This window comes from Delphinapterus leucas, chromosome 19 (assembly GCF_059928025.1).
Source record: "Delphinapterus leucas isolate spDelLeu-1000000601 "Yukka" chromosome 19, BTC_Dleu_Yukka2, whole genome shotgun sequence".
In the NCBI taxonomy this organism is placed as follows: domain Eukaryota; kingdom Metazoa; phylum Chordata; class Mammalia; order Artiodactyla; family Monodontidae; genus Delphinapterus; species Delphinapterus leucas.
Window position 1 is genome coordinate 22886412 of NC_143147.1, and position 20510 is coordinate 22906921.

The 20510-nt window shown below is 43.5% G+C and overlaps 2 protein-coding genes across 6 annotated transcripts in view; one reads left to right on the forward strand and one right to left on the reverse strand.

Moving 5' to 3' along the window:
* Positions 1 to 10419, reverse strand: part of SUPT6H (SPT6 homolog, histone chaperone and transcription elongation factor) — a 32155-nt gene extending 21736 nt beyond the window's left edge. For 2 of the 5 annotated variants that reach the window (XM_089900706.1, XM_022595756.3), the window contains exons 1-5: positions 10286 to 10419; positions 1647 to 1805; positions 709 to 867; positions 534 to 610; positions 12 to 204 (exon numbers count right to left, since the gene is read on the reverse strand). In XM_089900706.1, the coding sequence (XP_089756832.1) occupies positions 12 to 204; positions 534 to 610; positions 709 to 867; positions 1647 to 1755 (538 nt within the window). In that variant the 5' untranslated portion in view covers positions 1756 to 1805; positions 10286 to 10419. Of the gene's footprint in view, positions 1 to 11; positions 205 to 533; positions 611 to 708; positions 868 to 1646; positions 2390 to 10285 lie in introns of those variants that run through there. The other 3 variants (XM_022595757.3, XM_089900704.1, XM_089900705.1) reach the window with 3 other exon arrangements.
* Positions 10420 to 10568: 149 nt separating this feature from the next.
* Positions 10569 to 18814, forward strand: SDF2 (stromal cell derived factor 2). Its single transcript, XM_022595765.3, has 3 exons — positions 10569 to 10954; positions 14621 to 14817; positions 17897 to 18814. The coding sequence occupies exons 1-3, from the start codon at positions 10804 to 10806 to the stop codon at positions 18182 to 18184; spliced, it is 636 nt and encodes a 211-aa protein (XP_022451473.1). The 5' UTR covers positions 10569 to 10803; the 3' UTR covers positions 18185 to 18814.
* The last annotated feature ends 1696 nt before the right edge of the window (positions 18815 to 20510 follow it).

Below are 20510 nucleotides of genomic sequence, written 5' to 3' on the forward strand. Positions count from 1 at the left end.
ATGCCACATACCTGACTCTTCATCATCTTCTTCCTCCTCCTCTGGAGGAGCCATGGGGGCCTCCACGGCCTCCTGCCCTTCTTCCCCTTCCCCATCCTGAAAGATCTCCTCTGCAATAGCTTCTTTTTCATGTTCCTCCTTGCCATATTCCTCTTCGTCATCGTCCTCATCATCTGACATTTTTTTGACACGTCGGTATTTTTGCTAGGGGTGGAAAACCTGCCTCGTCAGGGTCTGAGGGAGCTGGCATAAGGATCGCTGCTCTCCAGTCTCATTCCTATTTTCCCACCCCAGCTATACTGACAAGGGAGATAGGAAAGAACACATCAAGTACGCCCCAAGGCCCACCCTTGAAACTTTGACAAGCCTTTAACCGGCACCCAGAACTGGCTCCACAGCACAGTGATACTGAGCCACTTTCTCCCCGCTGGCATTCCCCAAACTGTTCTGGATGTGCCTCCTCCCCGCAGAGTCACTGAATTTCAAGGGCTTCTTCCTTCACCCCCAAGGACAGAGACAAAAAGGGCACTTACTCCTCTTTTGACTTTGACACCCAAATTCTCCTCAATGAGATCAAAATCATCATCCTCCAAGCGGTCGTCAAAAGATGCTAGAGAAGACAGAGTGGTTGCCCATGGTGATGGGGAGGTCCCTTCTCCACTATGACTTCCACCCCATCCTCACCTGACCTAAGGAGAGGCTACTCACTGCGTTTTCTCTTCTTGTGGCCAACATCATCTTCTGAATCACCAGAGTCACTACCCTCATCCTCCTCCCCTTCATCTTCATCGTCATCGTCATTGATAAAGCCTTTCAGGTTTCCTTGTTCATCCTGATCATCCAGGTTCTCCTCCTCCTCCTCCTCATCTGGAAAACATGCATGTTTGAGGCATGCAGTTTGGGAAATAGGCTGGGGCTGGGGCAGGGCCACCTGCTTAACTGTTATTTCTCATCTGCTCTGAACCTAATGACCTGGATGCCATGTTAACTCTTCTGCCTCATCTAAAGATACAAAAAACATGACCACTGACTTAGAGCAGCTTCTGGAAAAGAATATCTCTTTTCCACATTCACCATCTGTATTTAGGCAAGATGAGCTTCCTAATTACTTTGGCTTGTCAAAATCATTACTAGAGGCTTTAAAGCCACCAGTAACCTTTGTTTTCCTCTCAGTTTATAAACTCAGTAGCTATATTCCTTCTTTCATCCATAATGCTTTTCATGAAGCTTGCATTTTCCTTTCTGTCTCTAGAGCCATTTCATGGTTCCACTCTGCTGATGATCCTAATGGTTGGATTTGGACAGAGAACTTGGAAAGTGGGTACATAAATACCAACACTGCTAAGTCTCTAAAAGAGCGAAACATTACCTATGTATTTATTTATTGGTTTACTGTCTGTCCCCTCCCACTAATATAAGCTCTACGATAGCTGGGACTTTATGTTGTATTCCTAGTTCTAGGTACAGTGCCTGGCATACAGCAGACAGATGTTCAGTAAATATTTTCTATGAATGACTGAAAATTCTCAAGCTGGTACCTCATGTGTGATAACTTCTGTGCTCAGCCTGAGCCTCTCATCAGCAAGAATCCAACTATCCAAAGCTTAGCAATACTGGGGAGAAGCTTGAGGCTGGGGCTTCCTCACCGTCATCCTCCTCTTCTACAAATTTCTTGGTGGCCCGGGGCACCACCTCGCCTTCATCATTGTACTCTTCCTCTGACTCCTCGGCCTCGCTTTCCACAAAATCAGACATTGCTGCAGCTTCTCACGGCCTGCCTGAAGATGCCTAGGGAAGGAAAGGAGCTGGGGATAAAAAATGAGACAGAGGACCTTTAAACATTTCCACTAAAAGCACTCAGCTACGTGCCACTGATCTGCCCAATCATTTCTACCTGGGAGGAGAGAGTAAGAATCAGATGGCTCCATCTCTTCCATTATCCATTCCTCTCACAATTGCCCCTCTCATGTGTACCTTAAAAAAAGCAATTATACTGGACTGCTCTGTATATACCATCTTGCTTGTCCAAACAGTTTTACTGCACTTACCATCTGGGGACAGAAATAGGCAGACGAAGAAATTAGTGTAGGAATAATTATATAGGTAGGGATACAGTGTAGTGAGTTTATATGACTCACTCATAAGTTTGGGAAACAATAACTAAATGCCAACTTAATGACAGGAACTTTCATATACACTATCAAAAGGAAAATCCTTTTCGACAGATTAAACAACGTTTCATGAAGTTGAGCCCACTTGTGTGAGTAGTGCTTGGGAGCATTTGGGTAGAGAAGGGGCCTCTTCAGAAACATTAGAACCACAACTCTATTGTGACCATTTACCTCCCCAGCAAAACAAAAACCAAAAAACCAAAAATACAAAAAACACTTTGAAAGAGACTTCCATGGCCTACAAATTAAATGCAACATAGCTAAATACAAAAACTGCTGGGCCTAAGAGTAGAGATCAAATCCTGGCCCCACCACCTACTAGGTATAAACTTAAGCATATCATCGAACGTGCCTGAGTATCAATTTCTTCATCTGGAAAATGGCAACAGCACTACCTACCGCGCAGGATAGTTAAGAATATTACATGACATAGGAGAAGGAACCTAGTCTACTATTTCAAAAAATGCTAACTGAGTTTAAATTTGAATCCTGGGCATAATTTTCCTCAGCATTCTGTAATTTTGTACCAACCAATCCCAACTTTGTCTTCTACTTGCCGGCTGTCAGATGCATCCAAAGTCTGGAAATGGCAGTGGAGAACCACAAAACCATGAAATGGAGTTTCCTGGGCTTTAAAACACAGCACTGGGACTTCCCTAGTGTTGCAGTGGTTAAGAATCTGCCTGCCAATGCAGGGGACACAGGTTGGAGCCCTGGTCCGGGAAGGTCCCACATGCCGCGGAGCAACTAAGCCCGTGCGCCACAGCTACCGAGCCTGCGCTCTAGAGCCTGCGAGCCACAACTACTGAGTCCATGTACCACAACTACTGAAGCCTGCACGCCTAGAGCCCGTGCTCCGCAACAAGAGAAGCCACTGCAATGAGAAGCCCGCGCACCACAACGAAGAGTATCCCCCACTCGCCGCAATTAGAGAAAGCCCGCACACAGCAACGAAGACCCCACGCAGCCAAAAATATAAAAAACAAAACAAAGCAAAAAAAACACAGCACTGATCACACAAATCATAGCATCAAGATTCCATTCTGGAATCCTGAAGCTGGCTGCTGATCAACTCAGCACCACTCCTCATGTCCTGAATTAAGGTCCACTGCATATGTCCATTACGGTCCACTGCATATGTCCATTTTCTCCACTTACACTATAAGCTTCTGGAAGTCAAAGATGATATCCAATTGAAGGGCTAATAAAAACCATGAAAACATAAACGGCAATATAAGAGGCATTACGTGGTACTTTATTCTGTACCAGATAAGCTGTTTCCCACTAGGTGCTCTATACAAAATAGAAACTGCTAAGTATCTGTTAAATAGATTACTTATTGTTTCATGTCTTCCCAGTTAAAGATGGCAGTGGAACTGGAGAGAGAGGAGGGTGGCTAATGGCTACCTCAAGTGGTCTAAGCTCTAGAAGGAGGCTTAAGTTCTGTGGCTCTAATTCTCCTGAAAATTACCCTTACTGATATCAACTGATACCATAACCAGTTAAGATTAACTGAGCTCAAGGAAATAAAACTGAAGGTACTAAGTTCTGGTGGAAAGGGAGGGTCAATGACATGGTCTTATGTTCAATTTTAGGCTGAGGTTTCAGATGCCATTCTTTTCAAACTGTACTGAATGCCTACCAAGTACAAACACTCTGCTAGGAGCTGGGGATTTGAAGAGAAACAGGACTGTATGTTCTCAAGGAGCTGATGTCTAGTAGAGGGCCAAATAAGGACCTTAAAATAATTTTATGTATTTTGACATATATGTAGAGCAGACACAGGAAGAGAATTGGAAAATGAACAAACCCACAAAACGCACCCAAAACTAATATAGGCCTTTCCTGGGTACTTTACGCAATTAAAAAAAATGTGCCCTGAGGAATATTTTTTGCACACCTACGAAGTTCCAGACACTTAATAATTAACCCCTACATTGTCCTAGGAGTTACAGCACACTTCTCTCTCCATTCAGCAAAGGAGGAAATAGACTCAGAGATTAAGTCACTTGTTCAAGGCGACACAACTGTCAACTGCAAGAGGTGAGATCTGAGTTAAGATCTGTCTGACTCCACAGAAACAGTTGTTTCTATCACATCAGTAGTTCTCAAAGTGTGGTCCAGGGATCACCCCCTCCTTTCTCTCATGAGTGTACAGTGGAGTTTTCCAGAAGTTATACGACAGACATGTAGTATCACAACAGACTGAATGCAGAAACAGGTAGGAGAATCCAGCATTCCTCTATTAAGGCAGACATTAAAAGGATTTGCCAAAAACAAAACAAAACAAAACAACCCAAACCCCAAACAAAAACAACCCCCCCTCCAAAAACCCAAACCCCAAAACAAACCAAAAAAACCCCCAAAACCAAAAAAAAAACCCAAACGTCACTCTTCTTACTACGTTTTTTATTTTGAAGATTATACTTGTTTTTCATAAAATGTGTTATTTATGCTAAAATGTAGTGGGCTTACTTTTTTTCTCAGCTTTATTCATGTACAACTGACCCTTGAACAACATGGGTTTGAACTGCGTGGGTCCACTTATATACGGATTTTTTTCTGTATTTTCATTTTACAGATCTTTAAATTAAATGTGGGAAACCGTTTGTGTTTGATTAGAGATCACAATATGTGGAATCAAAAGAATCAGGGTTTGAGTTGTTTTTTTTTTTTTTTTTTTTTTTTGCGGTACACGGGCCTCTCACTGTTGTGGTCTCTCCCGTTGCAGAGCACAGGCTCCGGATGCGCAGGCTCAGCGGCCATGGCTCGTGGGCCCAGCCGCTCCGCGGCATATGGGATCTTCCCGGACCGGGGCACGAACCCGTGTCCCCTGCAGCGGCAGCCGGACTCTCAACCACTGCGCCACCAGGGAAGCCCAGGGTTTGAGTTTTGATTCTACCCAAATTGTTTCAGCTTCCTGCCCTTGGGTGAGTCATTCATCAATTCCTTTGTTTTTGAGGCAGAGATAGCCGTATGGGATTGTGAGGGGAAGAGAGGTGGGTCAGCACATCAACCCTGTGCTATCCAAGGGTCAACTGTAATTGGCATATAACATTGTGGAAGGTTAAGGTCTATAATGTGTTGATTTGATATACTTGTATATTGCAAACAGGCTTATTATTATGTTAAAATGAATTAACATTCATCTATTTATTTAGTCATTATTTAGTTTAGAAATTAATTTTAATTTCTAATCTGGTTAACATCTATATGTATAAATCTCAAACATCAATAGATATAACTCACATTAACAAAATGTCTTTGGAATCTTAAATTATCTTTGAGTATAAAGGGGTCCTGAGATCAAAAAGTTTGAGAGCCACTATACTACACCATTGCATAGGTCCCACAGGGTGGTGATACAGGAAGCCTTGGGTTAGACTGATGCCCTTTCCCCCCCAAGATCTGTATCCTTAAGGTCGTTCAGCCCGAGTACAGCCAAAAGTGAATATCTAAAACTTCTCCCGATTAAATGTGGTACTCTAATTTTAATACTGCTGTCTTTCAGCCCTGAACTAAGTCATTAAAGATAGATTTGGGTACAGCAGCCCCCACAGATAGCTTGCTTTAATTACAGGCTATCAGACCCACAAATTCAGTCTTGTAAGGCCTCAACATCTTCACACTAAATGCCAGCTCCTCCAGACCAGATGCCCTACAGCCTACTTAGCAGAGAGAAACAGACAGCCTACCTGATGAAAGCACAGCTTTATTCTGTTCTGCGGGCAGCTGGTGCTCTGTGCTGCATGCAGCTTTCGTCCCATTCCCTAGGTTAGCAATGAAGTACATGCTGTGCTATAGCTGGGGAATGCCTCCGATCTAACTCATTGCCAAGACTTCTAGTTAAAATAGATTATGCAAGAAGCAATCCTGATTTGCTGCAACTTGGGGCAGCTAGATGTGCAGAGGGTGCTGCAGCAGCACTGCAGGCTGAGGTTGGCAAACAGCAACTATTCCAGAACAAAAACAGTATTTATTAGTATGTGATTATCATTAATATATGATATCTGAGTCTGATGTCATTTGTATTTTGTATTTAGGACTTATGCTCTTGAATTTTCCCCATATTCAGATTGTAAGTTAAATTTGCTACTGAAATAGATCCAGAAGGGGAGTGGGGTGGTAAAAGGAGAAGGTTTCTCCAGGCGGAAGCACAGCTGCAGTACAAGATGTGGCTCAAAGGGACAGGCTGGCGGTTACCATGACATTCTCTGGAAGAGGAATGGAGCTGGGATCAGATTGCCACAGGGGAGGCCCTCCACAGTCCCTCCCTTTGAACAAGATGATGTAGGAGGCAATTAAAAGGAGACCAGAGCAAAAAGAGATGTCTGTTAATTCCCTCCACTGGCAGCTTCAATTAACGTTTACAGTTTTGTATTTTTAGGGTAAAGCTCTGTGCTGGGACTTGGGTATATAAAAATAAGTAAAACATGCTTTTGACCCTAGTGTTCATATTCATCTCACAAAAAACTTGTAAATAAAGTTACGACAGGGGCTTCCCTGGTGGTGCAGTGGTTAAGAATCCGCCTGCCAATGCAGGGGACACAGGTTCGAGCCCTGGTCCGGGAAGATCCCACATGCCGTGGAGCAACTAAGCCCGTGCGCCACAACTACTGAGCCTGTGCTCTAGAGCCTGCAAGCCACAACTGCTGAGTCCGTGTGCCACAACTACTGAAGCCGGAACATGAGCAAAGGCTTAGAGGTCTGATAGGGCCTAGTGATCTGGAGAATAGCCCTAGAAGTCTGGTGTGGAGTTTAAACTATAAGACATTCTGCATTTGATGAGCAAGAGCCTAGGACTACTCCAAAGGTGTTCACAAATGACTACCCAACTTGGAATACAAAAACCTAAGAGTTTAATAAACAAAAGTATTCAGAGTCCACTCAAGACAAGTTCTTTAAAATTTGGGATTCAGACCTCTGTTATGAAAAATCCTAATCACATCAAGTCAAGATGTTAGAATACAGAAAATGTTAATTATACCTATAACCATTTTAACATGCACACTGTATTTATAAGAAATAACAGTCTTAGAATCTTTTCATTGCCTGGGCATAAAAAGCACTATTGTTAATGGTTAACATAATAAGTAATTTAAAAATATTAGTTTTTTCTTTTCTTTCCATGTTTCCTTGGGGGACAAGGAAAGGGCAAACGAGGTGCAGGAACAACTAAAATATGTAACCAGATTCAGTATCCCTGCAACAGTTACTGAGCCTTGTGCAACACACACTGGGGGAGCAGACAGTTCCTGCTCTAGCACAGAGGGGCTGATCTGCCATTGTAGTACAAAAACAGACATAGACAGTATGTAAATGAATGGGAGTGGCCTAATTTCTTAGTTTGGTAACCCCTGATCTAGAAGTACAGAAGGTCTTTAAAGAATTGATGGCATGGGCTTCCCTGATGCAGTGGTTAAGAATCCACCTGCCAATGCAGGGGACACGGGTTCAAGCCCTGGTCCAGGAAGATCCCACATACCATGGAGCAATTAAGCCCGTGCGCCACAACTACTGAGCCTGCGCTCTAGAGCCCCCGAGCCACAGCTACCGAGCCCGTGCGCGCCTAGAGCCCATGCTCTGCAACAAGAGGAGCCAACACAATGAGAAGCCTGCGCTTGCCGCAACTAGAGAAAAGCCCGTGCACAGCAACAAAGTCCCAACGTAGCCAAAAATAAAATTTTAAAAATTATTAAATAAATGTTAAAAGAAAAAAAAAATGATGGCAAAGGTACCATGGGAGCCTGTAATAGAGGATTCTAACCTGGTTTTGAGAAAGTGACTTTAAATAAAGACCTTAAATAGTGAGGCAGAATTAACTAAGTGGAGGAGCTGGCTTCTTTGGAGATGGTTCGAGAAGTGGTGTTGTTGGAGAAAAGTGCTCCCAGCGCAAGGCCCAGAATATGCTGTAGCAGGAACAGTGAGGGTCAGTTTGACTGGAGAGAGGGTTAATGAGGAGTTAGAGGTGAGGCCACAAGGATCTTGATAGGACAACTTAAGGATTTTGGATTCTATCTGAAAGATGCTGGGAAGCCCCTACAGGGTTTTAAACCAAGAACTGACTTAGTAATTTACTTGTTAATTAAATAAATATTTATTTAATGAGTGCCTACTACACGCCAGGCACATACAAGACAAACTCCCTGCCCCTAGGATACCTGTATTCTGTAGTCTGCTAGGAGACAAACCACAAACAAATAAAATAAAGCTTGCTGTAAGTGCTAGGAAGGAAGTAAACACCCTTACCTTTGAGAGGGTTAGTTTATGCCAAGAGGTGAAGAATGGGCAGGCTGTGGTATGCAGAGCCAGGGGAGGAGGTTCCTAGCTGAAAAGGTGGGCAAGAACTTGGCATACTGTAGGCAACGTCCTATGGCCAGTGTGACCAAAGAATGGTGAAGGCAGCAGAATGCGAGAGGGAGAAGGGGCCTGCTCAAGTCAGGCTGCGAAGGTCACGGAAAGCCACTGGAAAAGGAAATGACATGATCTGACCTGACCTGATCCTGCTAATGTGGAAAATGGACTGGGAGGGGTTCTGGGTGGAAGCAGAGAAAACTGAAGATACTATTGTGGTAGCTTGGGCAAAAGATGCTGGTGGCTTGGAACAGGGTAGCAGCAGTGGAGATGGAGAATAGAAGAGAGATTTGAAATATATTTTGCAGGTAGAAATGACAGGACTTAATGAAAGACTTGGCGGGGGTGTGAGGGGGGTGTGGATAGTAAAAAAGAATCCAAGATGATTTCAGAGGTCTGGCTTTGGTAAGCATGTGGATGAGAGTACCACTTAGTAATGTAGGGAAGACCAGGTTTGGGATGATGGGAAAAACCAAAATTTTCTTTTTCTTATGTCAGGTTTGGGATGTCTAAGAGACATCCAAATGGAGCTGTTAAATAGGCATTCTGTGTGATTCTTAAACATAGAGGAGAGAAGGCTGGGCTAGAGACTTAAACTCGGGAGTTGCCAACTTTCAGATGGTTATTAAAGCCACAGGACTGGGTCATCTGAAGGAAGCATGCCGAAAACCCAGGATTAAACTCTGAAGGAAATTCAACTGTAAGATGTGACTGCACCACTTTCTGATGTGATTAATCCCAGGATGAGATTTAAATCTCTTCGGGAGTAGCAATACCATGCTAATCTGATCTAGTAGCCGCCCAAACCAACTAAATAAGCTTTCAGATGTTTCAGACTTGTACTGGTTGGAGGAACACAAGTCATGCAAAAGGGCTCTAAATTCACAGTTGATGGGGGAGCAATCATACTTTTGTAATCAATACATAAGACTTAAAACTCAGTAACTTTCATATAAACAGTTAAACTAAAAAAGATCGAACAAAGCTTTTTTTGTCCCAAGAAATGAAATTCAAAATTCTTTACACTCTCCATGTTCATTAATAACAGCAGTGTAACTTAATACTCCCTTGCTACTTCTGATATTACAGTGAAGTACTTTAAGAGAGCTGAGGCCTCCTCTAACAGAAAAGTAAGTATCAGTACTTGTAACAAACACGGGAAATGAACCGCTCCAGCTGGTTCAACAGAGTCCCTGGAGAGAAAGGCAGAAACTGGAAGAATATAAAGTTTTTGTCTTAATAGCCCATTCTCATGTGTGTGGTAAGCGTTTGATGAACGTAGCCATCTACAAAAAGTTCTAATTATATTATTCAACAATATGGAAAAAGACGGAATTTGGCATCGCGCTCTAGCCTGATGGCAGAGTTGCTGGAAGCTCCGTAGGTTTCACATCCCCAGGACAAACAATTCGATCACCTGATCCTGACTCGGAAGCCCCAGGTCCCTTCCATTCCAAACCCTATCGCGCGGCCCAGTTTTCAGAAGCTGCGAGAGAAGGACGGCATCCCAGGAAGCCTGTTGACACAACAGGCCACCCAATTCATGGGTTCTGGATGGCAGAGGGTTGGGAAAAGCCTTGAGACTCTGAGCAACTACCCCGCTTTCTTCCTCCTTCTCTCTCATAGAGCAGGGAAGGCCGGAGGCCCCCTTCTTCCCGCATACGGCTCCCCAGTGCCTCGTCCCTTACGGGACCAGGCCCTAGGAGCCTGGCTCCCCACCTGACCCATTCGAGGAACACGCTTTCCAGTCCAAACTTTACCTGCCTGAGGCCCGTCGCTTCTCCGGTGCGCTAAGCTCCCAACGAGGAAAATGGAGTCCTCGAACCGAGACTGGGAAAAGATAGTACGGACCCACCGCACGGCTCCTCCGCCACCACCGCCGCCACCGCCGCTGCTGCTGCGTCAACGTACTACGTCACTTCCGGCCCCCTGTCACTGGGAGTGGGCGGACCAGTTCTTGCTCTCTTCTCCCAGCCCGGTCTCCGGGCTTCGCCGGGGGCGGGGGTAGGGTGGGGAGGAAGGGATGGGGGTAGCTGGGCTGGGCTGGCCGAAGCAGTTCAGGAAGGCAACTGTCATAGGGCCCCCGGAACAGAATAAGCTGAACGAGGAGGTCGGAAGCAACGAGACCTAGCCTGTTCCTCAGGCCGCTCTAGCCAAAGGAACCATAAAGACCAGACTAGAGCTCCTTTCCGTCCTCTCTGTGGTTCCACCCGCGGCTTCCGGTTCCGGGGAGGGGCCGAGTTTTCTTCGAAGATTGGGGTTCCGCGCTACAGACAGGATGGCTGTGGTGTTGCTGCTGTTGTTCGGGGGTTTGTGGAGTGCTGTGGGATCGTCCAGTCTGGCTGTCGTTACATGCGGTTCTGTGGTGAAGCTGCTCAATACGCGCCACAACGTGCGACTGCACTCACACGACGTGCGCTACGGGTCAGGTAGGGCCACCCGGGTTCGGGTGGGCTGGGAAGGCCTGGTAGGCTCCGGAGGGGGCGGGGCCTAGAGAAACTCTGAGGGGTGTGGTCTGGGAAGGTTAGTGGAGCCCGGGGGAGGTTCCTGAGGTCTGGAGGCGGGGAGTCCGAGAGTTGAGTGGTCCTTAAGCATCTTAATCGTAATCTTAGCTTCTATGTGGTGAGCTTCGTGCCAGGCACATTACATATTTGCTTTTTTAAGACTTACAACATTCCTACGACGCATAGACTATTATTATCCTCATTTTACAGGTGAGGAAACAGACTCAAATAAATCGCATACTCAAAACCTTGGCAGCTAGTGAATGACAGTGATGGGGTTCGATCCACATCTGTCCAGGGTCAAAGTCTGCTTTCAGTTACTGCAGGCTGGTACTACTCAGTGCAGGAGAGACAGACATGTAGAAAATTACAGTAAGTGCTGTTATTTCTGAAGTCTTCCAAGACCTCATTCTTTGATTATAACCCTCTGTTCTAGCTCTTTTCCATCTTACACTTGCTCTTCAACTCTTTTCCTTTGGCCTCTTTTCACTCAGACCTTATCCTTTTTGTAAATAAGAACTGAAGCACTCACTGGAATTGGAGAGGAAACTGTTTAGGGGGCTTTTTAACGTATGAAACTAAAATGCTTAGCTTGTGGGTTCATTTATAATTCAGCAATTATTTGTGGATTCATTCGTTTAGTATAGATTTAAGGAATCTACTGTGTGTCTAATATTGTTCTAGATACAGGAAATACAGTAGTGAGCCAGTGAGCAAGTTACAAGCAAATGAAAACAGACAGAAAGGAGAGGAAAAAAATTCAGGTAGGGAGATGTGAGAGACATCTAAGATGACTGCTAGATTTCTGTCTTAGATAACTGATGATGCTATTAGCTAAGAGAGGAAGGAGTTCTCTTAGATGGAGACTGGTCTGTGGTTTATGATACCCAAAACCTGTCTGGTCAGGTAGACTAGGAGAGGAACTGAATTGTCATTGTTGGGACGTCTTAATAATCCTAGCGGTGGGCTTCCCTGGTGGCGCAGTGGTTAAAAATCCGCCTGCCAATGCAGGGGACACGGGTTCGAGCCCTGGTCCGGGAAGATCCCACATGCCGCAGAGCAACTAAGCCCGTGCGCCACAACTACTGAACCTGCGCTCTAGAGCCCATGAGCCACTACTACTGAGCCCACGTGTCACAGCTACTGAAGCCCGCGCGCCTAGAGCCTGTGCTCCGCAACAAGAGAAGCCACCACAATGAGAATCCCGCACACCGCAACAAAGAATAGTCCCCACTCGCTGCAACTAGAGAAAGCCCACGCGCAGCAACGAAGACCCAATGCATCCAAAAATAAATAAAGTAAAATAATCCTAGCGGCCATTCAGTGAATACTTACTATGTGTCAGACTTATTATATTTTAATTTGATCTAGTTTCCTATTTTGGATCTACTGAATCAGAATGTGGGTGGAGAGAGGCTGCCAGTAGGAATCTATAGGTTTAAAAAGCTCTTCAGGTGCTTCTGATGGGCATCCAGATTTGAGAACCAGATTCAGTCTGGAGCTCAGAGAGAGATCTGTGCTGAGCCTGAGATACAGAGTTAAGTACAACATCATTGTCTGGGTGGTGGTTGAAGATGTGGGGAGAGTAAATGAAATTGCCCAGGATGAACTGTGGTTTGCAATCTGGTGTCAATTTGAATCACTTGTAAATGCTTCTGTCTTGATCCCCAACCAGTATTTAAGAATGTATAAGGGCCAAGGATGGAACTCTGGGTAATCCTAAAGTTGAAGAATGGGAAAGGAAGGGGAGGGTTGAATAGAAAGTGAAAAGTAGGAGACAGAAAGTGTAGACCATGATTTAGTGAGGCATGGAAGTGAGGACCAAGAGAACTGTAAGGCAGTAACCAGAAGTGAGGAGGGAGGGTTGGTTAGCCTTTTTTTTTTTTTTTAAGATATAACAAAATCATTGAGTAGAAGAAGCAAGAGAGAGAAACTGGTAGTTTAGTCATAAACATTCACCCAGATAACTGGTACAACGCAGTTATGTTAAGTGGTAAAAGGGAAGTGTCATCAAAAGTTTGTGGTCAGGCAGGGCCAGGGGACTGAAGGGAAAGCTAGGAGGAATAGGCAAGAGTGACTGAGGAAAGTGTCTGGGAAATATGGAGTGCCTTCAAAGAATTGAGTAGTGAATGAGGCCTAGGGAAGAGAATATCCCTTGAGTTTATATGAGTGGCCTATTTAGGGGGACTTAACAGAAAATAAAGCTTTGTAGGAGGCCAGGTAGTAGGGTGGTTAAGAGTGTGAGTTCTAGAGTTGGCCCACTTAGGTTCAAACCCTGCATTGTCTCTTAAGATTATGTGATCTTGGGCATATTATTCAGCCTTTTTAACACTCCAGTGTAAAATGGGGGTGATAATAATAATAGCTACCTCAGAGAGTAGATGAATGTATCAATTAAGAATATTCAAGTAAAAAGCCTGGGTTTGTATCTGATGCTCAGTAATTGCTCAAGTACACGTTAGCTGGTTAGCAATTATTATTTGTATATTTCCACTTTTTTTCAAGCCTGTAGCTACATGTTTAACCTAGTACCTTGTAACCTGCAAAATCGCACCATTTGTAAGTAGTATGAACCAAATTTAGATGACTTAAGAATACTTTTGTGGGACTTCCCTGGTGGTGCAGTGGTTAAGAATCCGCCTGCCAATGCAGGGGACACGGGTTCGAGCCCTGGTCCAGGAAGATCCTGCATGCCGTGGAGCAACTAAGCCCGTGTGCCACGGCTACTGAAGCCTGCACACCTAGAGCTTGTGCTCCGTAACAAGAGAAGCCACCGCAGTGAGAAGCCTGCGCACTGCAATGAAGAGTAGCCCCAGCTCACCACAACTAGAGAAAGCCCGTGCACAGCAACAAAGACCCAATGCAGCCAAATTAAAAAAAAAAAAAAAATGTTGAAATTGTAAATTAAAAAAAAAAAACTTTTGTAATATGTTGGATATATCACTTACAGGAATTGGAGAGCTGTAATGGCTTGTTGGATTAAAGTTGACAGCAAAAAACGGTCTCATTTTATTTTATTTTTAATTAATTTATTTTTGGCTGCATTGGGTCTTCATTGCTGTGTGCGGGCTTTCTCTAGTTGCGGTGAATGGGGGCTACTGTTCATTGCAGTGCGCGGGTTTCTCATTGCGGTGACTTCCCTTGTTGTGGAGCACAGGCTCTAGGTGCGCAGGCTTCAGTAGTTGTGGCACGCAGTCTCAGTAGTTGTGGCTCGCAGGCTCTAGAGCACAGGCTCAGTAGCTGTGGTGCACGGGCTTAGTTGCTCCACGGCATGTGGGATCTTCCCGGACCAGGGCTCAAACCCATGTCCCCTGCATTGACAGGCGGATTGGATTCTTAACCACTGTGCTACCAGGGAAGCCCTGATATGGTACACTCTTAAACATAGTTTGTCATATAATAACTAATACTATATAAATACATTTAGCATTCTTCATATATATTTTAATGTCATAGAAGAAAAAAATATGAAGCATGAGGTTTTCTTCCCAGCCCCAAAACCTATTTTATGACACAGAGCACATTATTAGCCATAGGAAAGAGAGGGGTCAGGTTGAGCTCACCCTCTTTTCTTTTTCTTTTTGACTGCAGGTAGTGGGCAGCAGTCAGTGACAGGTGTAACCTCTGTGGATGACAGCAATAGTTACTGGAGGATACGGGGGAAGACGGCCACAGTGTGTGAGAGGGGAACCCCCATCAGATGTGGTCAGCCCATCCGGCTGACACATGTCAACACTGGCCGAAACCTCCATAGTCACCACTTCACCTCACCTCTTTCTGGAAACCAGGTGAGATGGCATCCTGTGGGTCATTGCTGCTCATTACTCAGTTGAGTTGTTTGATATCTTGGTTCTTAGCCCTTTCTCTTCCAGGTATAGATCTTCTCTTTTGTGCAGACCTGAAGAATTGCCTCTGTCTTATAAGTGTGAAGGAAGTTGTTTCTGGTCAAAATGGAGACTCTACATTTAGATCAAATCAAGAAATGAGGAAAGAGAGAATAGGTATATGTTAGTGTATCATAAGTTATCTTGATAAATCTTACAATAAAGAAACCCAGTGTTTTCCAAACTTGCGATAAAAATTATTATTTTTTAATGATGCCAACTAACCACATTAGGAAAATGAATTAGGTATTGTGCCATTTTTTTTAAGCCTTGAACTTCTGAAGGATGTGGATCCTTTAATGACTGCTCCCCTCCCACTCCCCCTCTGTACATATTTTTCCCTATTAACATCTTAACATTAGTATGGTAAATTTGCTACAGTTAATAAAGCAATACTGATACGTTGTTATCAACTAAAGTCTATAGTTCATTTTGATTTCCTTAGTTTTTACCTACTGTCTTTTTTCTGTTCCAGGATCCCATCCACATCACATTTAGTCGTCTCCTTAGACTCCTCTTGGCTGTGACAGTTTCTCAGATTCTCCTTGTTTTTGTTGACCTTGATAGTTTATTTTTTATTTTTTTGGCGGTACGCGGGCCTCTCACTATTGTGGCCTCTCCCGTTGCGGAGCACAGGCTCCGGACGCGCAGGCTCAGTGGCCATGGCTCACGGGCCCAGCCGCTCCGCGGCACGTGGGATCTTCCCGGACCGGGGCACGAACCAGTGTCCCCTGCATCGGCAGGTGTACTCTCAGCCACTGCGCCACCAGGGAAGCCCTGATAGTTTATTTTTTATAAATTTATCTATTTATTCATTTTTGGCTGCGTTGGGTTTTCGTTGCTGCACGCATGCTTTCTCTAGTTGCGGCGAGTGGCGGCTATTCTTCGTTGCGGTGCGCAGGCTGTTTATTGCGGTGGCTTCTCTTGTTGTGGAGCACGGGCTCTAGGTGCATAGGCTTTAGTAGTTGCGGCACGCAGGCTCAGTAGTTGTGGCTCGCGGGCTCTAGAGCACAGGCTTAGTGGTTGTGGTGCACAGCTTAGTTGCTCCGTGGCACGTCGGATCTTCCTGGATCAGGGCTTGAACCCATGTACCCTGCATTGGCAGGTGGATTCCTAACCACTGTGCCACCAGGGAAGTCCTGACGTTGATAGTTTTGAGGAGTGCTAGTCAGGTATATTATAGGACGCTCCTCTGTTGGAATTTGTCTGATCTTTTTCTTATGGTTAAACTGGATTTATAAAGGGTACATAGTATCTTATGATTGTTGATATTGATTACCTGGCTGAAGTAGTGTTTTTCAGGTTTCTCTTGTAAAGTTATTCTTTTCATTTTTTCCCTTTACATACTGTACTCTTTGGAAGGAAGTCACTGTGCACAGCTCATACTTGAGTTGGGAGTTATGCTCCTCTTCCTTTAGGGTAGAATAGTTACATAATTTATTTGGAATTCTTCTGCATGGAAGATTTGTCTTTTCTCTATTCAGTCATTTATTTTCATTGGTATGGACTCCTGGATATTTATTTTATACGTTGAGTTATAATCCAGTATCACTGTCTTCATTATGTTGCTCACATTTTTCCAACTTTGGCTGTTGGGAGCTCTTTCAGTTGTCTCCTGTGTCCATTTGACCTGCTCCCATCATTGTGTATGCGTGTGGCTGTGTTTTAACACTTCCTTACTTTCTGGCAGTAAAAGATATTCCAGGCTCATCTTGTATATTTCTTGCCCCAGTCCTAGAATCAGCTATTTGCCTATGGAGTCCTGCTTCTTTTTATTGGAAAAGGGTATTCTTAAACCAAGATCTAGGCCTTTCATGAGCTTGTTGCTAGGGGGTTTTGTTTCTTTTAGGCCCTCTCACGTGACAGAGCAAAGAAATATATGTATGTACGTGTATATACTCATATTTATTGTAAGTGTTCACATATGTAACCATCTATATCTATATTAAGTTAAACATGAGTTCTTACTGATGCCTCCAGTTCTAATCCATTGCCACATAGACCATTTTAGCCTCCTCCCTTTGCTTATTTGTGAATTCCCATTCTAACAGTGAGACACCAGGCTGCTAACACTGTCATCCATTTACTTACTTGTTCAGTTCCAGTGTACAAGTATTAGTAGTAGAATTGTTAATTATGTGCAGTTTCTTTTGCCTTTAGTCTTACAGACTTTATTTCCAAATGACTGATTTTTATCATCTAAAATTTTATAGCTCTTAGTGTATATTTAAATTGTATGTGTCTGGTAGTGGTCATTTTGTAATGTATAGAAATATTGAGTCACTGTGTTGTGCACCTGGAACTAACATAGTGTTGTAGGTCAATTATACTTCAATTAAAAAAAAAATTATGTATGTCTGAAATAATCAGTTACTTTTAAAATTGTGATAGAAACTCTGAATTTTTGGCCTTATGGGGAATGGGATTAGAATACGAGTGGAAGATAGAATCTGCTATACTCTGCTCAATTAATATTTATTATTTTATTTAATTTTCACAATTATTTTGTAAGGTATTATTGTCATCATTTTATAGAGGAGAAAATGAAAGCCCAAAGGAGTTACACAGGAAGGGACAAAGCAGACGTTCAAGGTTTCCCTGTTTCCAGAGCCCATCCGCTTTTCAACTTGTGTTTCTCACCACGTCACTTAATGTCTAGTTAAGGGAATGAGGCAGGAATATTTAAAGTCAAATAGCAAAAGGTAAAGTATTTTAAGACTATAATAGAAAATATAAGGCAAATATAGGAATATTTGCAAAGTAAACGTTTGGACCATAATCTTATGACAAGTGATTTCATGTCTTTGGTGTCTTTTTATCTTTTTTCCACAGTTTTATTTTATTTTATTTATTTTTAAACAACACTGGAAAGCCTCTTATTTATCACTTTTGGATAGTCTTAGTTTTATTCCCATTGCCTCCCTCCCCTTTTCAGGCCTATGTGTCAGCTATACTAATGTCGCTACCTATCTGTGTCTTCCAGGAAGTGAGTGCTTTTGGTGAGGAAGGTGAAGGCGACTATCTGGATGACTGGACAGTGCTCTGTAATGGGCCCTACTGGGTGAGGGATGGTGAGGTGCGGTTTAAGCATTCTTCCACTGAGGTTCTGCTGTCTGTCACAGGAGAACAATATGGTCGACCCATCAGTGGGCAAAAAGAGGTGCATGGCATGGCCCAGCCAAGCCAGAACAATTACTGGAAAGCCATGGAAGGCATCTTCATGAAGCCCAGTGAGTTGTTGAAGGCAGAAGGCCATCACACAGAGCTATGAGTCTGGAGGCTGTGAGCCACTGTCACCACACAGTGTTCATAGACATCTGCTGCTCCTTCACCCTTTGGATCCCTGCCACAGGTGACCATGTCACCACTGAGATGAAGATGCATGATAGGAAACAGTGGATGTGTTTGGAAGCCTCAGCCCTTTACACTTGAATTGGTTGTTCTCCCAGACTTGGGTCAGTTATTTCTGAGTACAAGACTTGTTGGTGAAGGAGCAGATGCTTTTTATTCATATTAATAAAACAAAAACTGAGGGAGGCATCCCTCCTAGCTGGGAAATTTTTATTCCTCAGAATCTTGGCATCATGGATTATTAATGTGTGTGACTTTTCTCCCACTTTCTCCAGAATGATAAAAAAAATTTCACTGTTAGTCACTGTATTGTCATTTATTAGGCATGCTATGTCATAATCTGATTAATCCTTGAGTCCTAAGAGTCATTGCTAGCACTCTTTTGAGATGATGGGAACCTTTGGTGTGGGCCCTTTTGAAAGCCTTACTTGCATCCCACTTTTTCTATCTTTACTTTCACTTCTCCCTCAGCACCTCATCTTTATTAGTTTTTTGACTAATTATGGCTATAGACCCTTAATAAATAGCCAATAAAATGTTTTACTTTGGATATGTTAACTGTACTTGAGAAAAAAGGGTAGGGGTGGAAAGTGGAACCAACATTTATTTACTGCTTGCTAAATACTAGGCACCATATTATAGATCTTACCTCATTTAATCTTCACAGATATGTTACCGGGTATATACTACGATTTTACCAATGCAGAACAGAAAAGTTGAGTAACCGCCTGAATTCTTAAAGCTAGTAAATAATTTGAAGACAGGAATTCATTTTTTTACTGCAGTACAACTGTGTTTAGTTCTTGGGAGATAACTATACTTTTTGGACAAATGTAGATATCTTTCTCTGAAAAGGGGATTAGAAAGCTTTTGTCCTCTACTCATCTCACTTCTTTCCTCCGCTTGGCAGTTCCAGGAAGTTTGCTTCTCTGTCCTTCAAGGATGGTAGTGGTGAACAGAAATGTTTGTCATCTGCTGGAATTTCAGTGACTAGCGTGCCTTTTTATTTCTAGAAACTTCTGGATTTTTTCCTTACTTGCTTTAGGGAGTTAATGTTGAACATTTGGGGGTACCAGGTCTGTGCCAGACGTGACCTGTAACATTAAAAGACTTGATCTCTTTTACAAGGGCTTGTCTCAGTAAGCTGAGACCAGGAACTAGTTGAGCTCCATCTCTGCCTTCTTCCCTTTTTTTCCACTTCAGTTGTATTGCTCCATTGAGAGCTCTCCAGAAAGAAGTAGACAAGTGATAAGATCAACATTTCATGCCATTGAGATAGTTGGGAGTAGGGTGGTTAACAGTCTGGGGAGAAAGAAAGGAAGTGATAGAAACAGCTGAGTAAAGGGATCAGCTTTCACAACATGAATGAGAGTAGGGGGTTGTGTTGCAAGTACCCCTTCGTGGCTTGGTCAGAGTTTTTACTCAGTTGTTGGGCCTTCTCTGAAGGTTCACAGACAGAACATACCTTGAAGCTGCAGATTACAAGGTGGATGGCGGAACTATAGCGCCCGAGAGATAAGTACAAACTTGAAAAAACAGTGGTGGAGCCCTTGGGAAGATTTCGTGAAATGACCAATAAGGCTTAGATGAGGAAGGAAACCAGTTGGAGGGGTAAAAGCAACTTTGGGCAACCTAGGCGAAAGCTGAAATGGTGCTTTATCTGAAGAAGTGAAAAAAGTCTCCAAGAGAAATCCTGAAGGATGTTTATGGAGATTAGGATGTCAGAGCAAAGGGATATGAAGTACTTATTTTGAAATAAGTATGTCAAAGAATCTGAAGCTAAAGAATTCTTTTAGCTTATACTGTATTAACATCACTGTACTAGGGTTGGAAGGAATCTTTGTCCAATGACTTCACAGAGAAGGAAATAGGCAAAATAAAGTTGGCCCTGAATTCTCTATTTCATATAATTATGTTTGCTTCCTAGATAATTTGTTGCTGAAGAGCAAGAACAATATTCTTTACTTCTGTAATACCCCCTGGCCCAGTGCCTGGATTGTGCTATTCACAGTAGAAACTGAAAACTGCAATGAAGGGTCCAGGATGGTGCAACTCATTCCTTTGTGGATGGAATGAGGTGGGATTTTTGAGGCCTTTTAATTACCGCTTGGTTTCCTCCTTAATGATGTTCAGACAAGACTCGAATAAGACATGATTACTTCGTGTGACCCAAGGGTATAACTTCCGCAGTAGCCTCAGCATGAGCCCTAGGTGGCCAAGCAGACTCTATACTCCGGGAAACTGCT